This window comes from Homarus americanus, unplaced genomic scaffold (assembly GCF_018991925.1).
Source record: "Homarus americanus isolate GMGI-L3 unplaced genomic scaffold, GMGI_Hamer_2.0 scaffold4060, whole genome shotgun sequence".
Lineage (NCBI taxonomy): Eukaryota > Metazoa > Arthropoda > Malacostraca > Decapoda > Nephropidae > Homarus > Homarus americanus.
The window spans coordinates 5,431,798-5,457,139 of NW_024746161.1; the positions used below are offsets into that span (position 1 = coordinate 5,431,798).

Genomic DNA, 25,342 nt, shown 5'->3' on the forward strand with positions numbered 1-25,342 from the left:
TGCAATTTGTTCTGGGTCTTTCAATACTATTTTCCTTTGTCTAATAGTTTACCAGAGGTAGCTAGAACCTTTTTTCTTTACAGTTTCTACCCGACCTACGACCTACTCGACTTATGTCCACCCGCACTTACGACCTGCCTCAGTCATAGCAAAATTTGGTCAAATTACGTATCTTCGACTCCCAAAGTCAGTACACAGACAAAATTTTCATCTGTAATTCACTTTAAAATGACTGGCAAGCTTAAAAGTGAGTGTTTTGTGGTGCTGAGAAGAAAAAGAGACCCCCATTTTCGATTCTATATGTGTTATTTAAGCATTTCTGACTTACGACCTGGATGTCCGTCCCTAACTCCGTCGTAAGTCAGGGAGCGGCTGTATTCTTTCTTTCAAAGCAGGAGGTACAACATAGAAGGTACACTGATCAAAACATTGGTCCCAGTCACAAGTGTTATTACTGTATTATTCTTAGTGTTATGTTTATGCAGTGCATGATCTGCTAATTCAGAGCTCAAATGTAAAATGGGATTTCACAGTAAATCCTTCATTTCTGATTGATTTTGCATTGTTCGTAAGTCGAAAATGCGAAGATAATACATTCCCGGTACAGGTAGTTCTGCTATAACGCGATAATTGTGTTCTTGTAAAATATCGTGTTATAGAAAATCGCGTAATAGAAATAACAGGGCTTATGGAGAAAATAGGGTTAGGTGCAGATTACTCGAAATCGAAAAAATTTAGTAGTTAGCCTAACACAAAGGATAGCACAGTCTAAATAAATGTTACATTCATATCTAATAATGAAATCATACAGTAAATTTAACACTTTACCTTGAAAAAATATGAATGTAACTTGATGGGGGAGAAGGGTGATTTTGAGGTTGATAACATCGAGCTTCTCTTCAAGTGTTATATCCTTTCTTTTACGATAATCACCGGGAATTCTATCATCAGAACGCCTTTTGGAGATATTCTTCTTTACCATATTCACAGTTAATACCACAAAATTGGAGAAATAGTAAGCAAAAATCGCGTTATAGCAAACAAGCGTTCGCGTTATACAAATATTGTTCCGAATTCATAAATCGCGTTAGAGCAAATTCGCGTTATCAAAACACGCGTTATAGCAGAACTCACTGTACATAGAAAATCTAAAATGGGTGTCTCTTTTTCTTCTCAGCACCACAAAACCCTCACTTTCAAGCATGCCAGCCATTTTACAGGGATTTACAAACGAAAATTTGTCAGTACATAGCGCAATCACTAACGTCTGGACTCGAAAACACGTAATTTTAAACAATTTGGGTACGACTGGGGCTGTCGTATGTTCGGGTGATCGTAAATCGAGTAGGTCGTAAGTCGAGGAGTGGCTGTAGTTTCAGATTCTTTTTTGAAAACTCCCTGTAGCCAGACAAAACTGCGTATCCACCCATTGTCTTTTTTTTTGGACGTTGTTAAACAAAAATTTAAAGCTCCATCAATGTTCACCTGTATGAAAAAATAAATTTTGTAATGTAATTTATGTGAAATGAACATTAGTACAATAGTATTTAAAAATGTCAGTGGTTCACCCCAAAATGTTAAACTGTGACATATTTGGTGCCAATAATAATGATTATAGTATTTTCAGATTCTTCTCTGTGCAGATGTTCGTATGATGCTGTGTCAACTAAAACAAGTACAAAAAATTTCCCCAAATTATGGCTTGCTTAACTCCAGGAATTTGTCAGTGTCTTCAACATTTGGTACTGATAAAGGCAGTAGTCACAAAAAATTGTGGTATGTGCCAGAAGAGGAGAAGAGAGAATCATGGAATGCTCCAACTGAAAGGTGAGGTACTTAACAGTGAGATAATTGAGACCACTAAACCCAAGACTGAGATCTGACTACTGAAACCTTTAGGGAACTAAGTGAGACCAATACCATTTACAATATTAGTACCCCTTGGTTATGTTGGGAAAGTTAAAGTTCAGGTGCAAAATGCTGAGATTTATTGTTGCCAAAAGATTTTCTCCCCAGGTAACACCATGCACTCCAGATTGGATCTTCAGAATTGCCTTGTATGCAAAGTCACCTCCCTCTCCACCTCCTGCTCGGGTATTCTTGCTGAGCGTCGCATTCCGACTTGAACAAAAAGTCGTTTTTGTCTAAAAACCAGTTTTTGTGATATAGCTCGGAATGCGACGCCGATAACCCACCCATCTCCACCCCTCAAGAGTTGACTTTTGTTTACTGCTCGCTCTGAGGCAAGAGATGAAGGTCATGATGCGTATGGTGGGGGGTGAAGGAGGGGGTTTTGAGAATTGCAATTAAATGCCAGGTCATTTTATAGTGACCCACATCACGTCCTGGGGAGCAAAAATATAATAAAATAATTATAATAAGAATAAGAATACTGTATTAATAAAATTAATAAAAATCAATAAAAATAAATAACAATTATAATAAAGAAGATACAGTATTAATAATAAGAATAAAAAAAATAAAAACCATGATAAAGAGCCATAAATAAATACAAAAATTAAAAAATCAATAGTGAGAATCAATACAGTGGTCCCTCGGTTAATGAGCACAATTTGTTCCAGAAGGTTGCTCGTTAACCGAAACCATTGTTTCAATGGTTTTTTGGGTAATTGGTTCCAGCTCACTGAAAATTGCCTAAGGTCAACAAAAAAGGTAGTAAAGTACACTTACTTTGAGGTGTGTATGTAGAAGGCTCCTGGATGATGATGATGATGGGAATTAGAATGGGGGTGGAGGAGAAGGGAGAAGAGAAGTCACCCCATGGCGCCATTTCACCCATAAAATTTTAGTTCACTTGGTGTAATTCAAGATTATTTTCTTTAAATCAACACTGCACTGCATTATATATTGTCAATATGTAAAATAAATTTCAAATTGACCAATAATTTGCTTGGAAACACAGAAAAAAAGCATTTATGTTGAAGAGAGACTGAAGCAATATGTTACCTCCACTGAAAAGACACAGAGACTGACGCCTGTATGGTGTGTTGACAGGCTGTTTGGTGCGCAAAAAACTAGCTTCCTATACAGTCAACCCTCACTTTACGCGGTTAATTCAACCCACAGGGTACCGCGGAAAGTGAGAAACGCGTAAAGTGAACAACATAACATATAGGATTAATTGAAATAGAGACCGGGCCGACCCCCAAACTCCACTTTTTGACAACACACAACTATGTTGTAGTAAAAATATTATCTTAACTTTATGATGGTATGCACACACAATTAATAATTAAGAGAAATATCAATAATATTAGGTTTTTTAACACTTACATTCGTAGAAAAGATGGCTGGGCACACGGGGATGGGGGGTTGGTTCCGAGGCAGAGGGCAGATTATTGGCCCTCACCTGTATCACTTGTATCAATTGTATCACTATCCACCACAGAGGCTTGCAGGGCCTCTTTGTCAAACCCCTCAAATTCCATATAAGTCCATATCCTTCCTATAATTATCACTATCACTGACTTGGGCCGGCTGTGGTGGGTGGTGGGTGAAGAACTCGGTAATGTTTTGATGACTGAGCGACCTTGTGCGCACCATGCTCGCGCCGCTTACACAACATGGCGGGAGAGATGGCGGGAGGTTTGGATCCAAAAATGGCGCAGCTCGCCAGCCGCTCTCCGCGTAAAGGGGTACACGCACCGCGGAATGTGATCATTCCTGTTTCGGCAGGGTACCGCGTAAACGTGGAAACGCGGAATGTGGTACCGGGTAAAGCGAGGGTTGACTGTACTTCAGCTATGTTCAATAATTGTTAAAATGACTAAAAAAAATTATTAAAAACTTTTAAAATTATTGAATAGTACAAACTTCTTGATATTTACTAAAATAGTAAGGAATTTAAGCCCTAGAACCGATTACTGTATTGGCGGACTAATACTACAGCTGGTGGACCGCCAAATGCAAGCGAAAACATGTGGAGGGGCGCTCGTTAAGAATTCGTTAATCGAGGGAATGCTCGTTAACCGAAGCTAAGAATCTTATGGAAGGTAATTCGTTAACCGAGGCACTCGTTAACCGAGGGATCACTGTATATGTATGTTGTGTTGTGAAAGTAAGAAAAACAATTGAGATCCTGCAATTGTGTGTAGTGGCAGAAAGTCAGATCAGCAACCTGGGACTTGGTCACAGTTTTTGTGATGCCATATGGCAGCAGGGTCTACCATTAGACAATACATTATGCTTCCAATATCTTCCCAGGTGTTAGTACCTCCCTGTTTGGTAGCTGCCTACTACCTATGTGTCACAATCTCCCAAAATATACACTAGCTTATGTATTTATTCAAGACATCTTCAGGTAATGAGACCCAATAATCTCCCACCCAAGAATGGGTGGCCTGACATTCTATCCCTCTAAATTCAGTTGCCTCTGAAGATGTCTTGAATAAAGATGAAAGCTAAGGTGCTCTAGTGTATACTTAGTTGACCGAGAGCTCGATTTAGCAGAAATTTTGATTTGACGAACAGGGTTGTCTCGAATTACTATAGTTCATTAAATCAAGAAAATACTGGACTATCTAGTCATTAACCCTTAGGCCCCAGGTGACGTTCCAGAACGGCCTACCAGCATGCCCCGCCAATTACTTATGTATTTATTTTTTATTTATTTTTCTTAAGGTTGATTTTTTCTCGATTTATCTGTGCATGGGGGGGGGGTTGCTGCTACACCACCCCAACCCGGGGCTTAAGGGTTATTCAACACATAATATATACTGTGGAGTAAAAAAAACTAATCATATACATTATCTCATTCCCTTGTTGAAATCCGTCCTTAATAAACAATTCAAATTTGCCGAGTCAGCAAAATTGAACTCTGTAATGTGTGTTTTGAACAATATAGATCTTAAAATATCGGGATCATCATAACAAAGCAACATATAAAATGTCATTAAGTATAATAAACAACATTTTCATACAGAAATGACCAACAGTATCAGAGAAATATGACAAATGAGCTTCCTTAAAGGGGTCAAGACAGTCATCATGATTTATTAAAGTTGCTCAAGGGTGAGAACTCCACACCCACCTGGAACTGTTCACTGAGACCCTATAGAAGTATAATCAAAAGAGAGGAAAAAAAAACTACGTACCGGTATATCAAACACTTTGAGGTTCAGGTCAAATATCCACTTTCACTGCAGGAGTAGGCTGACAGTTTTACCAAACATAGGCATAAAAATCAAGCTACTGTGATATCCCCATTAGCCGGAACAATTGGTGCAGAGCACTTCCGGGGATGAGAGTTTTCCGGCTAACCAGTCGACTTTCTCAAACCCGGAAAAATTACCCATCCCTGGAAATATTTTTGGTTACTGGGAATACTTTCCGAGTGTCTAAACTTGACATCTTGCACAGACCGACACTAGCCCACATCCTCAGAATGTTTCTGTGTGCTGGGGAGTTTTCCAAGAGCTTAAACTACTGGAGTATGTAAAAGCAGTTCTAATTAAGTTAGAGACTCCATTTTTTTTACTAAAATAATCCAGAATAGTTTATCTAAAAGTTTGGTTAAATAAATATATTTAAAAACTAAAAATCTATATGATATGGCCATAAATGAAGCTGTGTGTTACAGCAAATACTGGGTTTTTCCACTCCCATGGAGCTGTGAGAGATTATTGGGTCTCATGTAACTGACCTGACCTGAAACAATGTCAGGTGGAGGTAGGGCAGGGTGTTAGTGGTCTCATATTACTGACCTGATACAATGTCAGGTCACCCATTGTTAGAAGGAGAATTAGTGGGTCTCAGGACCTGAAGATGTCTTGAATAAACATGAAAGTTAAAGTACAGTATTTTTTGGGGAGATTGTGATAAATAAGTATAAATAAGCAACGATGTATCCCTTCAGCATTACACTATATAATATTTTAAAATATGGAGTGAGAAAGCAGAAAGGTGTGGGGGATTAAAGAATTGGAGTGGAAAAGATTGGTAACATGCACCAGTGTTGCCAAGCACTAAGCTCATCGACAGCTGATATTTTAATTCGCAACCATGCAGTCACACACTTGTGCATTAGTTAACCACTCATAAATTTATGTTATACAATATGGGGGTGTCTGGGTGTGTTGTGGTATTAATTAATAAATAAGCAATATAATATCAAACTACTGTACTGTCATTAACAATACAATATTGTTTATTTATTATTCATTAATTAATACCCCAGCACCACATCACACACACACTCACACTACATCTAGTTTATATTATTTTGTGTGAGATACTGTGAGTTGGAGGGAGGCAAGGTGCAGGCAGGGAAACTGGCACTCCCCTTTTCACCAATGATCAGCCTCTTATGATGTATTTTTTATCATTGGTAATATAAAATATTAAACACATTAGAAAAAATATGATGCATAATTATTAATTTGACAGAAAAATTACACGACAAGCCAAATAATAAGCAATTTTTTCACCCAGACCTCTCTACTGGGAGGAGGGTAGGTGGTGGGTAAGCTTAGCCCTTGCCAAATTTCCTTTTTTTTTTATTTAATCATCACAGTACTGATACATTATATAAAGTATTATACTGTATATGAAGGGTACAGGTATTAATAAGCACAGATTATTACAGTAAACATATCTATATTAATTAATAAAAAAGTAAAAGTTATTACAATAGGAATGGCAGGGATGGGGAGGAGTAGGAGAAGATGAACCTTTTTGGGGGGTATGCGGTCAGTCCCCCTCCCCCCTCCCCCCTCCTCAAACCTCCACCACCTTTTTACGCCTTACTGAATTTTAAATAAAAGAAAAAATTATATATAATTTGTATCATGAACATCTGTGTATAATGAATATCTGTGGTAAAATGAACGAAATTGAACAACTCCTTCTGGTGGTAGCGGTTTCCTCATTAATTACTGACTAATGAATTATATGAATAGAATGTGAATTACTGTACTATACTGTATTAAGATACTGTACAAAACTACATTTGGGTGCGTAGTCCGGGAGAAATGGCGGGTGGTGGAGGAGGGAGGACAAATGGACAACTCGCCTCCCGGACCGCACTGTCACCATAATTCCGATATTATTTAGTTCATTTGGAGCCTGCTTAATAAAACATTATCGAAAAATAATTAGTTTTCTCCCCCAAATCCAACATTTAGTCCCAGGTGAGCTATTGCACTGTACAGTAAAAGTCCAAAAATCCGGATGCCAGAAATCCGGACCACCCGAGAATCCAGACTTTTCGAAAACTCAAACTTTTTTTTTTTTTTTTTTTAAATTTAGCTGGCTTTTGTGTGTATGTGCGCATGCGTGAGCACCACAGCTGCACAGCGACAACAAGCGACCACGCAGTCGCCTCGTTAAACCAAGCAATCAAACTGTGACAACGTATGTAATTTTGAGTCCTACTCTTTCCATTTACAGAGTACTGTACAAGCCCATAATAATGGCTCCTAAAGTAGATAAACTTCTTTGTGTGAAGAGAAAGAAGAACACGTTGAAATTGAGTGACAAACTTGAAATAATTAAGAAACTAGAACGTGGTGTGAGCAATACTGTTCTAATGGAAACATACGACATTGGAAAGTCTACAATTTATGATATAAAAAAGGCAAAGAATACAATTCTAGAATTCACAGCTTTTTCTTTAAAACTGCTCGTTTTGATAAATGAAGCATGCTATATTTGCTAATGCATAAACTATCAAAATGTACCTGTTCATCTCTTCTTTATTCCTCCTTAAATTTGAATTTTAAAAGTACTGCCTGAGAATCCGGAAAATTCGAAAATCCAGACCGACCCAATCCCCAAGCAGTCCAGATTTTTGGACTTCTACTGTATATCCAGTGCTGCTCTATTATTATTCATGGTGTGTAAAGTGCAATCAATTATTGTGTAGTAAGGTGGTTTATTGTTTATACACAGTGCCAATAATAGTTGTTTATTAAGGATTATGTTTATTCTTTGTTCTCTTAATATAATTTATCTTATGGAACCTACACGCTTATTATGGTAAACTTTTGTTGTAATTCCAAACCTTCACTCCTGAACTGTTGGGATAAAAAGAGGGCTCTGATTGAACCCATGACTAAGTTGTGCTGAGTTGCCATTTTTTTTTTGTGCCATATGTGCCCTCATTAGTATACAGTCAACCCTCACTTTACGCGGTTAATATAACTCACAGGGTGCCGCGGAAAGTGAGGAACGCGTAAAGTGAATAACATAACATATGGGATTAATTGAAATAGAGTTCGGGCCGACCCCCAAACTCCACTTTTTGACGACACACAACTATGTTGTAGTAAAAATATTATCTTAACTTGATGATGGTATGCACAAACAATTAATAATTAAGAGAAATATCAATAATATTAGGTTTCTAACACTTACATTAGTAGAAAAGATGGCTGGGCACACGGGGATGGGCGGTTGGTTCCGAGGCAGAGGGCAGATTATTGGCCCTCACCTGTATCACTTGTATCAATTGTATCACTATCCACCATAGAGGCTTGCAGGGCCTCTTTGTCAAACCCCTCAAAGTCCATATAAATCCATATCTTCACTATAATTATCACTATCACTGACTTGGGCCGGCTGTGGTGGGTGGCGGGTGAAGAACTCGGTAATGTTTTGATGACTGGGCGACCTTGTGCGCACCATGCTCGCGCAGCTTACACAACATGACGGATGGCGGGAGGTTTGAATCCAAAAATGGCGCGGGTCGCCAGCCGCTCTCCGCGTAAAGGGGTACACGCACCGCGGAATGTGAGCATTCCTGTTTCGGCAGGGTACCGCGCAAACGTGGAAACGCGGAATGTGGGACCGCGTAAAGCGAGGGTTGACTGTATTAATCTTTAATGAAATTCAAGTTGATAAGTTATGGCATAACATGCTAAGTACTGTATTGCACACACACACACACACTGGGCAATGAGCTCTCCCTTTGGGTGCTAATTGGTATTATAATTTACAGATTACACTTGATGACTCATAAGTCACAAAAATATCTTATAATCCAAAAACATTGTATCAAAGTGTCGTAGTGATTTTTACTGTTTTACAGCCACTTTCCTTGCTTAAAATGGTTAGCCATGATAACAAAAGAATGGTGTCCTAGTTACCATCAGACAAATTTGAAGCAAGCTTCATGGCTGGATTCCATTCCTATTTTCAACCCTCTTAGCTGGCAAGGCAGTCACTACTCCATGAGGTAATCACTACCTACCCTAAAAGCAAATGATTGCTGAGAATTTTAGAAAACTGTTCCATCACAGCAAATTTATAAAAGATTTTGTGTGGGATACTTTCAAGATTGTCATTGTAGATAAAAAGAACAATATTTGGCAGTGTTTGCATATTAATCTGTGCGAACTTTCTTTTAAATGTTGCAGAGAGTTGATGCCCAAAAAGGAATGGCGTGGTATATTTCATCACTTTGTTCCAAGCACTGGTCTGAATCTCAACTTAATTCATGCACTACAAAAAGGCATTGACCTCAGACCTTCAGCGATAAAAGAATGGTACAAAAATCTCAGACAGAAAATAAATGTTGCAGATCAAAGGTAAGACATAATTATTTACTTTATGTATGGCTAATAAATTGGTAACTACAGGTACGAATCCCAACTTATGAATGGGATCCCAATACACATATTCATCTCAAAAATATGTAGCTCAAATCTCATTTTTTACATTACTTTCATTATTCTTTAACCTTACATTACAGTACAGTACTGTATTTAATTTACATTATTTGTTATGTATGAGATATTATTGTTGATTTGTATGGGCAGGGTTGTAACTAAAATCCCATGTTTTACAAAACAGTTATCCCTTGATACTGAATATGAATAGGTTAGGTTTAAAAAAAACGAAGTGAATTTTTGTATCTCAAATAAAAGAACATATGGGAAAAATAGGATTTGGTTACCCAATGATAAAAATACCCCAATGTTATACCCCAAAACACAAAATCGGTTCACAAACAAGAACAAAACTTACCTAACTAATGGTAAATAGTACATAACTATTATAATTTACTACCTAACACATGAAAAAAATAAGATCCTGTTTAACTTTGGTACATTACCTTATGGGAGGGCAATCTGGGCCGGGAAGGCAGTTTGAGCTCACCACCACAAGAGGGCAAGCAGATGTGGGCTGAGTAAGGGTCTTACACAGCTGTCTGCCAAGGACACCACTGTCATACCAGAGATGGAAGGAGTGGAAGAAAAACTGCTGGTAGAAGGAGTTGGACTGAAAGCTGAAGATGCAGGAAGCAGTTTGAAGGTGGTGATGGGTCTGAAGGAGGAGGATTATGGTGGGTTATCTGGACTTGCTCCTCAGCTGTTGTTGAACCTCAATGTAGATTCTGATCTCTCTCCACACTATGCCTCGTCACTCCTTTTCTTGTGAGGGTCCTTGGTATGGAAAAAGTTGAGCTCCTTATGAATAAGGTCAAGGCCTTCAATGACAACCTTGAGAGTGAACTGGGTCTCAGGTAGCTCTCTGGCTGGTTCTCCACTTGTTCATGAAACCTCTGCTGCTGAAGCTGCATGAGTTCTTCATTGGTGAGGTCCTGGATGTGTGACTGAAGCAGATCGTGAACATACTGGTATGCCCTGTCCACCTCCTCAAACCCAGTCTCTTGAGGAAGGTTAACAACGTCCTGCTGCACTTTCTCACTGTTCCCACATCACCGAATCCTACAAAACTGTGCACGCACTCGAGCCAAATCTTGCGCCAAATGCCGTTCATGGTTTGCTGTGACATCTCCTTCCAAGACTTGTTGATATGGACGATGGCTTTCTTAATGTTGAAGGCATTCCAAAATTCCTTGATGTTTCTGTGGTTGTTTGCAGTCTGGTGAACAAGTTCCCTCATCGTGCACTGAAGGTAGTAAGCCATGAAGGTTTAAATGACACCGTCATCCTTGGGTTGGATGAGCTAGTTTGTGTTAGGTGGCAGAAACATCACCTTGATGTTGTCTGGCAACTCTTTACGTATGCATTTATCTCAAGGAGACAATGTTAGGTGCCCATGATCATCCCCTTCCCAGAGGATATTTGGCTTTTTACTCTTTTCAAAATCCAGAACAGAAGCATCATGGAGGCACAGCCATCCTTGTCTCAGACAAGTGTGGTGTACCCTATAGCCCATCACTTCCCCGTTGCCGGCGATAGCTTGCAAGATTCACCTCCAACGTACCTATACCATATGCTCCACCAATCACATTTCAGGATGCAATCATTTTGCCAAATTCTAAATTAGATATGCTTGGCCTCACCATTTCCTCTAATATGTCATGGAAACCACACATTCTCAACATTGCTAAAGCTGCTTCCCAAAAGCTGGGAATGCTGTACAGATCCTGTAGCTACTTCGCTTCTGAGCAGTTGCTTCAAGTTTATAAGGGATTCATTCATCCTAACTTGGAGTACTGCTCTCATATCTGGGGTGGCTCTTCTTCTGTCCAACCTTCCCGACCAGTGGGACCCATCCGAGAAGGTCCCGCTTCAATATTAGTATCAACTGACATAGGAGAATAAAATAGAATGAATAAAACAGATCAAGAATGAGTACGGTTATATTTGTTGTGTTGTCAAAAGTAAGAGAGACAATTGAGACCCTGTAATTGTGTGTAAATGAGGCAGAGAGATAGATCAGCAACCTGGGACTTGGTCACAATTTTCGTAATGCCATATGGCAGCAGGGTCTACCATTAGACAATACAAAATGCTTCCAATATCTTCCCTGTTTGGTTGCTGCCTATGACCTACTATATAACAGAATATGACAAGAGGGTGCCTTCCTGGCCTCATGGCAGGAGGCTACTACTGTATATCACGGCCTATAAGCAAGGGGTGCATAAGACGCCCCCCCCAAATTTCCATTTAAAAAGTAGCTTTTGAGCTCTATTTGCTGTATAAGACCAGTACCCCAAATGTGACACTTACCCACTGACTCAGTAGTCCTTTACCAACCATCCTTGATTTTTTAAAATAAGGCCAATTCACTTCAAGTAATGTCATCAAATTATACCCGCTGGTGTAGTGTAAACACTAGTGACGTCACTGAAGCGTGGTGGGAGTGTTCCCTCGTCTGGGTGGTGTGACTATTTATAACATGTGGTTCAACAGCAACCACCGTATTCTAATTGTGATGTTTCATTAGGATTTAGTGAAAAAGGTTACCAGTATGTACTTACTACATACATTTATTACACATATATATATATATATATATATATATATATATATATATATATATATATATATATATATATATATATATATATATATATATATATATATATATATATATATATATATATATATATATATATATATATATATATATATATATATATATATATAATATAATATATATATATGTATATATATATATATATATATATATATATATATATATATATATATATATATATATATTATATATATATATATATATATATATACACTATGTACAAAAAATGAATGTTCAATGAATTATTTATGGTGCATTAGGGTACTGGCCACTTCAGACGGGCTATAAATAGCCTTGTTATCTCCCCTCCATATCACCCTGAGGGACGCGTCTTGGTAAATAACATGTTTGCTTATTTTCCATTTACTTGAAATAGATTTACCGAATTATTTGTTTATTTATTTATTTATAATATACTGTAATATATTAAACACACTGTAATTATTTTCTTTAATTTATTACCAGCTGGTGTAGTGTAAACACTAGTGACGTCACTTGAGCGTCTGTAATTAACCGTCGATAGTTTCAAGAATTAATGCACTCATTTACTGAATATTCTTTGTAAAAAAATAAAATTTAAATCAATTATTTATAGGAGATAAATATTATTATGAGTAAATATACCGATACCGGTATGCATTACTGACCACCTCCACGGCTAAAAATAACCAAATCTCGCGGTCACTTTCCCTTTCTTGTCTCCTCACTGGCAAATGGGGGGGGCGTGGGGAGGGATGTGTGATGATAGCTGTGTTTATTACAGGGGTATAAATCTCTTTTACGGTATGTTAGACAGGTTTATAATACATTTTTATTATTTTAATATACCGGTAATCTTAATTTGAATCCAGCTTGCCAAACATAAGTTTCAGTATAAAATAATTAGTGGTAAGACCTTGTGAGTGGCTTATGATGTTTTCATCACCACTCTTGACACACTAAACCACAATATTTAAGAGGTAAGAATTTTAAACTTGGTGGTTTAGACGACCCCCTAACTTTGGGCAGATTTTTTTAATGTTCAAATTTCGTCTTATAAGCCGTGATATACGGTATCCTGGCTTTCAACAAGAATGAAAAAGAGGATCTTCACCTGCTAGAATATCACCCTATACAGTAAAGCCTCGAATAACGACGGTAATGTGTCCTCCAATATTGCAGTGTGAGGTGAATCATCGTATCGCGAATCATTTATTACCATTAAAATAAAGCAATAATAATGAGATGGGTTCCCAAGTGTGACCTTTTCATATCTTTTATGTGGCTTTTTACCCTCTTTTCCCCCCAAAACAATACAATTAATGAAAATTGCAAACTATATTCTTTAAATGATGTTTATGAATGCACCTTATACAATATGAATGAATAATAATATGGTCACACAAGAGGAGATGGGACGCCATTGTTTTCGTTAATGCTTACAGCCAGGAGTCCGGGACGATAGTTGTAAACGAGAAAATGAAGAAAATAAGTCCTTGGTTTTAGCTGTAGTAAAATTAATGTAAAAAAATGAATAAATATGTAGTAAGTAATGTTATTTAATGTTAATAAATGGAACAATAGAAGTAGCTAACCACTAATGGCAAAAAAAAAAAAGAGATGGATTGGGAACTCCAACATATACGTGGGCATTAAAGGATGCCGCGTCATTTATCTTTTTAATAATGTGCACAAAAGATTCATTTTTGTTTTTTACTGAATATGTATTTGATTGAATTAATCTTTATATATGCAAAATGAACAATACAATTCATTAATAATACGTAGAATATTAAAACACACAAGAGGATAAGAGATGGCATTGTTGTCAGTGTTTACACCCATAATGTCAGTTATCCACTTGAAACTGAAGAAAATAAGACCCTGGTTATTGTTGTAGTAAAATTAATGTAAAAAATATGTCTGTTTGAATTAATGTTAATAAATGGAACACTAGAAGTAGCTAACCACCAATGTTAAATAAATAAAGCGAGATGATTGGGAATGCCAACGTTTGTACACTTTGTGCAGTAAGTGGGCACATGTGAAAACATATCGTAATTTTTTACATTTGAATATGAAAGCATCACTGATTACTGTTCATGTATGTTTTAAATAATACTTATGAATGTAAAACAAAAATTCCACTCATCAGTAGTGGTAAAGTCTAAAACATAAGGACAGTGTTACGCCGTCTCTTAATTTACTTAAATATCCAGGTTCTAGGCGTAACCAAACAAAAAAAGTGAAGTAAATTAAAAGGAAATAAAAATAAATAAAGTAAACCTTTAAGAATTTAATTAATTAAATATTAACACAATAAAGAGCCTCGTAGGCTGTCACAACAAATTAATTCACCATCGAAATTTTAAGACACAAATGATACTAAACATCGAAACATCAAAAGAATAAAAATAAAGCATTGGATTATGTTAACACTACATAAACATATGAAAACTAACACTGAAATTAACCGACATGAAACAACACTGAATTTCTTAAATGTAACTAAGCAAATACTGATGGACATAAATAGAGACATAAATAGGTACTCACATAGATATACCACATTGGTGGCGACAGGAACAACACAAATAAATTAAGTATAAGTAACAGGTGACGAGTGTCACTCAAAGGATGAGAACTGTATGACAAGAGGACTGAACTGCCCTCTGTCAGTAGGTGGACCACTATATATAGGGCCAAATTCCCGCCAAAAACCCGCCGGTGGGCCATTTAATGATGCAGATGGTCGTTAGAGAACAAAGAATGCTTGTTACAATACTAAATAAAGAAATAAGATGGGCTTGAACAAATAATGACAGTTAAAACCTTAACAGCACAGGGTAAGGCGACTAGAATATATAATAGTAAATTTAACACATCATTACAGGAATAATATGGAACAACATGGGAGCATGTTATATATATAAAAAAAAAAATAGAAAAATACGACACGGTCGTTGTGGGAGTTTTTACTCAGATGACGAAGTCATCAGGTTCAACTCTGGCTGAAGCTTTAGCTTTCCATAAAGCTGTTGCTGAAACTGTTACTGAACTTGAAGTTGTTGAAGTTGCTTATGATGCTGAATTTGATGGTGTAGATAAAGTTGATGGTTTAGGCCTTTGAATAATAAAGCTGTCGAAAGAACCTTGCACAGCTGCTTTCTTTTCTCATTATACATCTTTTTGTAGAAGTCATTTGCATTTATTTAAATTTTAATGTTTTGTTCTGTTAATGGGTCCTCTTCAGTAAATATGTTCATTGCTTGCTCCATATAATATCCACAGACCTCTCACCTTTTTCATATCGTTTTAACACATCTAGTTTCTCGGCTAAGCTCTCTTGCTCATGTTGAATAGGGATGCAAAAATGCTGTAAGAAACCTGAGAAAGTTTTTCTCCTTTTCCTGTTCAGATGTGTGAAAATAAAGGGCCCACCAGCTGCGATTGTTTATACAGTACAGTCATTCCTCGACTTGCGACGGAGTTAGGGACCGACGACCAGGTCGTAAGTCGAAAATGTGAAAATAATACATAGAAAATCTAAAGTGGGTGTCTCTTTTTCTTCTCAGTTCCACAAGAACTCTCACTTTTATGCTTGCCAGCCATTTTGAAGGGAATTATAAACAACACAATTTTCAGTACACAGCGCGATCACTAACGTTGAGACTCGAAAATACGTACTGTAATTTGAAAAATATTTTATTCGACTGAGGCGGTCGTATGTCTGGGTGGTTGTAAGTCGAGTAGGTCGTAAGTCGAGGAGTTCCTGTACTAGTGATGCTGGCGTCACCACTTACAAGCCCGGCAGCTTTCGTGCGCAAGGCATGGTTTTTTTTTTTTTTAATATCGGGATTTAGTTATTATTTATGCCAAAATGCAATATTTTATTTTAATTTCGTTGTTAATATGAAGAAAATAATGGCGTAAATTGAATATGGTCCCAAATTAACCAGGGTCTTAGATATGAATCTTCGTTAGTTGAACCGTTGTTATCAGAGGCTTTACTGTACAGTGATATCCCCGTTAGCTGGAACAATTGGTGCAAATTTCTGGCTAACCAGACGACTTTCTCAAACCCGAAAAAATTCCTTATCCCCAGAATCTTTTCTGGTTAATGGAAAAAATTTCCGAGTGTCTAAACTAGACATCTTGCACACACAGACACTAGCCCACTTCCCCAGTATGTTTCTGGGTGCTGGGGATGTTTTCCTTGAGTCTAAGCAACCAAAGTCTGTAAATGCAGTTCTAATTAAGTTAGAAAATTCATTTCTTTACTATAATAATCCAGAATAGTTTATCTAAAAGTTTGGTAAAATAAATATATTTGAAAATTAAAAATCTATATGATATGGGTGTGAATGAAACTGTGTGTTACAGCAAAGATTGGTTCTCCCATGGAGCTGTAGGGGATTAGTGGGTCTTGTGTACCTTATCTGACACAATGTCAGGTGGAGGTAGGGTGGGGTATTAGTGGTCTCATTACTGACCTACTGATGGAACATCTGGTCACCCTTTCTTGGCCGGAGGATTAGTGGGTCTCATGACCTGAAGATGTCTTGAATAGACATGAAACCTAAAGTATTTTTAGAGAAACTGTGGGAAGTGTAAGTATAAATGAGCAAAGTTGTATCCCTTCAGCATTACATTACATAACATTTTAAAATATGCAGTGAGAAAGCAGAAAGCTGTGTGTAATTGAGAGATGGAGTGGAAATGAGTGCTGACAAGCATTCCCCAACAGCTGATATTTAACTTGCAGTCACACACACACATTTGTCACACAATAAGACCTTCACTCCTTATGTCTGCTGTCTTAATTCCCTTGTTAGGGGTATATGACTGGTGTTGGAGGCTGTGATGGTGGGGTATGGCTGAAGAGTGTGGTAGATGAACCATTTTGGGGGGTGAAGGGGGGCTGGGTCGAGCGGTCACTTTTCTCCCCCCTTTCTTCACTCAAGCATGGCAAATTGTGATAGGTAGAAGAATTTGATACCATAATGATCCTTAATAAATTCTATACAAAACGTTTCCAATGAGATATCCTTAAACAAAATATTTCTGTGATACAGTATAGTGATGGGAATTCCATTTTTATAAAAAAAAACGTAAGAAAGGTTGATGCCGGAGTCAGTAAAATCAGTTCTAATTTTGTTAGACACACCATTTATTTTTCATCAAAATAATCCTGATTACTTTATCTAAAAGTTTGGTTAAATAAATATTTTAAGAAAACAAGAGCTCTATATGATACAAGCTTGAACAGAACTGTTTCCTTTATCTTCACCACTGATCGGCTCATTAGTCGTTTGGGCGGTCGTCACGTCTCTGTTACACACTTCACTCAATTGACTGTACTCTGTTACACACTTCACTCAATTGACTGTACAGTGGTCCCTCGGTTAACGAACATAATTCGTTCCAGAAGGTCATTCGTTAACCGTAAATTTTGTTAACCGAAACCATTGTTTCAATGGGATTTTGGGTAATTGGTTCCAGCTCACCGAAAATTACATACAAACTAAAAATAAATGCAGTAAAGTACACTTACTTTGAGGTGTGCATGTAGAAGGCTCCTGGTTGATGATGATGATGATGATGATGGGAATTAGAATGAGGGTGGAGGAGAAGGGAGAAGAGAAGGCATTGGGGTGGAAGAGAAGTCACCCCATGCTTCATGCTGCCATTTCACCCATAAAATTTTAGTTCACTTGGTGTAATTCAAGATTATTTTCTTTAAATCAACACTGCACTGCATTATATATTGTCAATATGTAAAATAAACTTCAGAATAACCAATAATTGTACTGTAAAAATGTAAAAATAGTTTATGTTCAAGAGTCTCAAGCAAGATGCTTCCTCCACTGAGCAGAGACACAAACTGACGTCATTCTGGGTGAGTCAAGTGGCTGTTTGGCTCGCTAAAAACTAGTTCCCTGTACAGTGGAGTCTGCATTTACGCAGTCAATTGAACCCGTGGAGGCCCGCGTAAAACGAGAAACGTGTAAATGAAATAACAGAACATATGGGATTAATTGAAATAGAGACTGGGCCGACCCCTCAAACTCCACTTTTTCTGACACAATACCTACGTTGTAGTAAAAATAACATCTTAATTTTATGATGGTATGCACACACAATTAATATTTAAGAGAAATACAGTCGCTGGTTAATGTCCATTCAAATATTGGACTCAACTCCCCCCCCCCCCTCTTCCAACACTCGCTGGCTCCTCCCTCTCTGAGAAATGTTTGGGTGAAAACAGTAGGCTTACATTTTTAGTAAAAAATAATACCTCAGACTTAGGATAATATAATTTATATTGCTGGATTCCTTGCAAGACCAGGAATATTTTTAATATAAACTTCATGTATTTTGCACAAAAGATAAAATTTTTGCTCTTTCTAATCAAAATTCTTACACCAGATCTAAAATTTGTATGTCTAATGCAAATTTTATGATGTTTATATTTAAAATAATCACAATCTTATAAGAATTCCAGCAATGTAAATTATATTCTGGCCAGGTAATTTGTATGAATTTTATGAGCTAAAATAAATATCTTCAGTAAATGAACAAATTATACTTCACCCATACACTATCTGTCAATCAAAATACTCCACCTCCGCTCCCCCCCCTCTTCCCACGCTCGCTGGGTCCCTCCCTCCCTCCCTACCCCCACCTTCCCTCCCTACCAGAGAAATGTTTGGGTGAAAACAGTAGGCTTACATTTTTAATAATAAATAATACCTCAGACTAAAGTTAGGATAATATAATTGACATTGCTGGATTCCTTGCAAGACCAGGAATATTTTGAATATAAACGTCATATATTTTGCACAAAGCATAAAATTTTTGCTCTTTTTAATCAAAATTCTTAAATTAGATCTAAAATTTGTAAGTCTAATGCAAATTTTATGATGTTTATATTTAAAATTATCACAATCTTATATGAATTCCAGCAATGTAAATTATATTCTGGCCGGGTAATTTGTATGAATTTTATGAGCTAAAACAAATATCTTCAGTATACAGTGAACCCTCACTTTACGCGGTTAATTCAACCCACAGCGGCCTGCGTAAAGTGAAAAACGCGTAAAGTGAACAACATAACATATGGGATTAATTGAAATAGAGACCGGGCCGACCCACAAACTCCACTTTTTCCCGACACAATACGTACGTTTTACTAAAAATAACCTCTTAACTTTATGATGGTATTCACCCACACATAATATAGAAGGGAACAGTCAATAAGAAAAGAATAAAATGAAGGTTATGTTAGAAAAAACAAGGCTGGGGTTAACACTTACGTTACTAGAAGAGATGGGTCGGCGTAGGGGAATGGAGGCTGGTTCCGAGGCAGAGGGCAGGCTACTGGCCCTCAGGTGAGTCTTCATCGGTGTCATCCACACTTACTAGTGCCTCCCTGACAAATCCCTCAAAGTCATCATCACTGTCTCTACCTCTGTCACTATCACTGGCTTGGGCTGGCTGTGGTGGGTTGCGGGCGAAGAACTCTGTTATGCTTTGCTGACGGCTGGTGTTTATGTTGTCGTGATAAACCTTGATGTAGGGCTCCATAGTCTGCAACAGCTGGGTAGTGAAGATTTCATACCTGTTTGCGTCAGGGTCGTCGGAAAGGAGGAGCTTGGCTTTCTCGATACACTCGGTGGCACCCCTAACATTACTGTGGGATAAGCGGTGTTCTTCTTGGGATGACGCATCACCTGCCTCTTCACTGACGTCATCATCATCTACCATCTCGTTGGTAGTCACATCAGGATCCCTTATCACCTCAAGGATGTCGTCGTTGGTGGTTTCGGAGAAGCCTGCAGCTGTAACACTCTGCGCAGCTTCTCTGGCAAGGTCCACTGCTACTGCAACAATCTGAACTTCACCAGTCACAGATTGACTCTGCCTAACGGCCGGAATGCCTTGCAACACATGTCTCCATGCGTGACGAACTGTTGCTACAGACAGCTGATCCCATGCCTCCACCAAGAAGTCCACAGCTTTCTTGACGTTGAATGTTCTCCAGAATTGTTTTAAAAGTACTTCTTGCTCTGCCAACTGTTGATCCTCATCTTCTTCGCTCTTGCTATCGGTGTTGGTGTCACTCAGGTTACGCAACTCTTCCTTGGTGTTGGTTGTAGTCGTTCAGGAGCTTGAATTTTTTAGTAGGGAATGCAGCTTTTACATTACAGATTAACTCTTGGTCCATGGGCTGTAATATAGACATAGTGTTGGGAGGAAGGAAGACCACTTTTACGTTGGGGTGACGATCTAACAGTAGGGGCAAGTGTCCTGGTGCATTGTCCAGCAGCAACAAAATCTTGAATGGCACATTCTGTTGCTCACAGAATTTCTTCGCATTGGGAACGAAACAGTCATCAAACCAGGAGAGGGACAGCGTAGAGAACATCCGCGCCTTACGTGCAGTCAGCCAGTGGACATTAAGCTTGGTCATGTCCATGCTCTTGTAGGCGTGCGGCTTGCATGCTGTGTGGATCACCGATAACATGAGCTTACAGGTACCGGAGGCATTGGTGGCAAACAGGACGGTGATGCGCTCCTTCTGCAACTTCCGGCCCCGACACTTGCTGGCAATCTTCACAACGAAGGTCTTGGAAGGTAGTTTTTTCCAAAAAAGACCAGATTCGTCCATGTTAAACAACTGGTCGTCGGTGTACTGTCCTTCCTCCATAATCTCACGTAAAAACGGAGGAAATTCCCTAGCCGCAGCACGGTCAGCACTAGCTTCTTCACCACCAATGTTGATATTGGTGATCTTGTTTCTCTTCTTAAACCTCTGTAACCACCCAGAGGAAGCATTAAAGGGTTTGGGCTCTGTAATTCCCATCTTTCGTGACACTGCAGCATACAGTTCACGTGCGTACTCCTTAACTGAGCGCGTGTCTACCGCCATGTTCCGTCGGGCCTGACACACCAAGTAACTCACAAGTAATTTTTCTGTCTTGAGAAGCACCTGGTTGTGGCAATACTTGATCATAGAAGCACCTGTACACTTTGTGATGTTCATGTGCTCCTTTATCTTGGCTGCATCCTTCTTAATTGTCCTGATCGTAGACTCGTTAACACCATGCTGGCGCGCGAGATCAACCTGTCTTGTTCCTTTCTCCAACTCTTGTATGATCTTATACTTAATTTCGTAGCTTAAGGAATGTCGTGTCTTCTTTGGCTTAGGGCGGCTGGGTCCAGGTAAGGAAAGGTTTCTCTCTGGGGGCGGTGGTCCGGCGGAAGCCATTTTACAGAACAATGGAATCACGTATACACGGTGTGGCCTGGAGGGATGAAACTGCCGCGGCTAGGTCAAGCGTCGTCTTTCCTCCCTCCCTCCCGCGGGTGGACACGTCATATTACTTTAAACCAATCACAGCTAGCAGCGGAGGGAGGTAAGGATGCATGGCCCAATTACAGTCCGATACGTCATATGACATCACTGATAATGCAACAAAAACACACACTGCGCAACCTACTCGCGCCGCTTACACAACATGGCGGGAGAGATGGCGGGAGGTTTGGATCCAAAAATGGTGCGGCTTGCCAGCCGCTCTCCGCGTAAAGGGGTACATGCACCGCGGAAAGTGAGCATTCCGGTTTCGGCAGGGTATCGCGTAAACTTGGAAACGCGTAAAGTGGGACCGCGTAAAGCGAGGGTTGACTGTATGCAGTAAACAATTTATACTTCACCCGCGTAAATGACCAAATTTACCGCGTAATTAAAGCATTTCATTCTGGCAAGGCACCGCGTAAATGACCAAACGCGTAAACAAAAGCCGCGTAAATGCAGACTCCACTGTACTTCAATTATGTTAAATAATTGTTAAAATGACTAAAAATTTTAATATAAGACTTGGAAAATTATTGAATAGTACAACCTTCTTGATATTTACTCAAATAGTAACGAATTTAAGCCCTAAAACCGATTACTGTATTGGCGGACTAATGCTACAGCTGGTGAGCAGGCGAAAGCAGGCAAAAACATGTTGGTAAAAATTCGTAAGGAATTCGTTAACCAAATTTTTTTCGTTAACCGAATTGAATATTCTTATGAAGGTAATTCGTTAACCGAAATTTCGGTAACTGAGGGATCACTGTATTAAGAGTATCCCATTCTGCATATGGGATTCACTTTGTTTGTTGTTGGGTTGTTTATAAGCCCAAGTTCGAGCTGCTCTCTGAAAGCATGTGCTACTTCTGGGTCCTCCAGACGCTTAGTATGAAAACCTCTTCTGGAGGCTTGCTGCCTTCGCCATTTTGGGGCGACGTGAAGTGAGAACTTGGATCTGACAAGTCGATGATCAGTGTCACAGTGGTCTGAGCCACGCATGGCACGGGTGATGAGGACATCTCGGCGATCTCTTTCTCTGACAATGATGTAGTTAATGAGATGCCAGTGTTTGGATCGTGGGTGTTGCCATAATCCCTTGAACTTGTCCGCCTGCCTAAACAAGGTACAGTAGAATGTCGATATAACCCGAGTTACATTCCAAGAGAGGCCGTTTTAAGCCGAATTCGCACCAAATTGAAGTGTTGTTTCAATGGAATAATTTAGTTTGGTATTTGAGAGAAACACAAAATAATAAAAAGACTAAGAGTCTACCCAGATGCACCTCAGACCACCTCCTAGAATAAACAAAACATTGCTTTTTGTAGTATTATGTTAAAACAAACACTCATAAATCAACACAGCTAAAATTAAGGGATGCAAAATGGTCTGTTTACTGGCTGGGAAGATGGGGGAGAGGGAGGGAGGTGAGGTGATATGTTTGACAGTTAATGCCACGGTCTAGTGTGTATTTATTTATCTGTCCTTAACTTTTTCCACTATAAAATGTCACTGAATTGACATGGGAGAATATAATTAACATTGCTAGAATTCTTATAAGATAGTGATTACAGTAATTTGAAAATGAACATGCTATAGCTCCCATTAGACATAGAAAGAGCAAAAAATTTTATCTCGTGCAAAATATTTGACATTTATATTCAAATTATTCGCTCTCTTGCAAGGATTCCAGCAATGCAAATTATATTCTCCTAACTTTAATCTGAGATACTATATAAGATAAAAACTGTAGGCCTAAAACCCTGGCTGGGGAAGAGAGAGAGGGAAGGAGGGAGGGAGTGAGCAGGAGTGACAGTGACATGTTTGACAGTTAGCACCGAATCTCTAGTGAAGTATTTATATGCTTATTTATGTCATTTAGACTGAGTTTTTGTTTTTCATTATAAAATGTCATAGAAGTGACCGGGGAGAATATAATTTACATTGCTAGAATTCTTATAAGATGGTAAATAATTTGAATGTAAACATGCAATAGTTTGCACTAGTCAAAAATTTTAGTTATCATTTTGTACATTATTTTTATTACATGTACAATACAACTTTGCCGTTAGGACAGTGTATGCATGTAAATGCGTTTCAATAAATGAATAAAGTTACATATATCGAGCCAAAAATAATAGTTGAAAAACTTTATGTAGACAGAACTTGGATGGCTAAATTTTAGAATGACCCATAATTTTAATATAAAAAAGGCACAAATATTAAAGAGCACAATTTTCTTGATATTTACTCCACTGGAAACGAATGTAAACATAGAACAGATTACTGAATTGGCAGACTAGCCCATCAGCTGTTCAGCAGATGCTCACAACAAAACGTGTTTGTCGTAAGGATTTCGTTAATTGAAGTTTTGTTCGTTACCCGAATTGAAGGTCCTTATGGGAGGTAATTCGTTAACCAAAATTTTGTTAATCGAACCGTTTGTTAACCGAGGGACCACTGTATATGCAGCAAGCACTCCCTGCAGTCGAGTTGAGAGCTGGATGGTACTGTTACTGCATGGTACTGCACTGTACTGTCTGCTGCCTTGCTTCACTGGCCCTCCCCCTGCTTTTCACTTTCCTCAACAGTGTAATTGCTTGCCTTGATTTCTTGGTCTTTGGGGTAGTTAATGATGTAGTGGCTGGTCTCTCAGACATAGTGGCGATGGTTGATGCGCGTGGTGGAAGGAGATAGTGTCACACAGTACAGTAATCCCGTGTTTTTCTCTCTCTTTTTTTATCACGGTTTTGACCATTCGCTGTTTTTTTGCTAAATATATATATATATATATATATATATATATATATATATATATATATATATATATATATATATATATATATATATATATATATATATATATATATATATATATATATATATATATATCATGTAGATCCCCTGTGAGGTGCACGGCATAGATGCCACCCTTTCCCGCCTCAGACACCCACTGCTCCGAGAAGTCTCAGTCCACACGTGCCTTGTAAATAAATTTTTTTGTATACTGTATAACTGTGTTTACGTTTTTCCATTATTATACTGTGATCCCTCGGTTAACGAACGCCTCGGTTAACGAAATTTCGGTTAACGAATTACCTTCCATAAAAATCTTCAATTCGGTTAATGAACAAAAATTCGGTTAACGAAATTTTTAAGAAATCATGTCAACATGTTTTCGCTTGCTCACCAGCTGGAATCTTAGTCCGCCAATACTGTAATCGGTTCTAGGGCTTAAATTCGTTCCCATTTGAATAAATATCAAGAAGGTTGTACTACGTATTCAATAATTTTCCAAGTTTTATATTACAATTTTTAGTAATTTTAACACTTATTTATCATAATTGCAGTACAGGAAACTAGTTTTTGGTGCTCCAATCAGCCAATGGACTCACCCAGCAAGGCGTCAGTTTGTATCTCTGGTCAGTGGAGGTAACATCTTGCTTGTGGCTCTCTTGAACACAAACTATTTTAACGTTTTTACAGTACAATTATTGGTCATTCTGAAATTTGTTTTACATATTGACAATATATAGTGCAGTGCAGTGTTGATTTAAAGAAAATAATCTCGAATTCACCTAGTGAACTTAAAATTTTATGGGTGAAATGATGGCATGAAGCATGGGGTGATTTCTCTTCCACCCCCACTTCCTTCTCTTCTCCCTTCTCCTCCACCCTCATTCTAATTCCCATCATCATCAACCAGGAGCCTTCTACATACACACCTCGAAGTAAGTGTACTTTACTGCATTTATTTTT

General features: G+C 38.3%; 1 protein-coding gene across 12 annotated transcripts in view; it reads left to right on the plus strand.

The window, feature by feature from the left end:
* Positions 1-25,342, plus strand: part of LOC121879020 (distal membrane-arm assembly complex protein 2-like) — a 55,560-nt gene that overhangs the window by 8,998 nt on the left and 21,220 nt on the right. For 9 of the 12 annotated variants that reach the window (XM_042385477.1, XM_042385476.1, XM_042385480.1 and 6 more), the window contains 2 exons: positions 1,628-1,827; positions 9,375-9,545. In XM_042385477.1, coding sequence (XP_042241411.1) covers positions 1,652-1,827; positions 9,375-9,545 — 347 coding nt within the window. In that variant the 5' untranslated portion in view covers positions 1,628-1,651. Of the gene's footprint in view, positions 1-1,618; positions 1,828-9,374; positions 9,546-25,342 lie in introns of all 12 variants that reach the window. The other 3 variants (XM_042385478.1, XM_042385479.1, XM_042385485.1) reach the window with 2 other exon arrangements.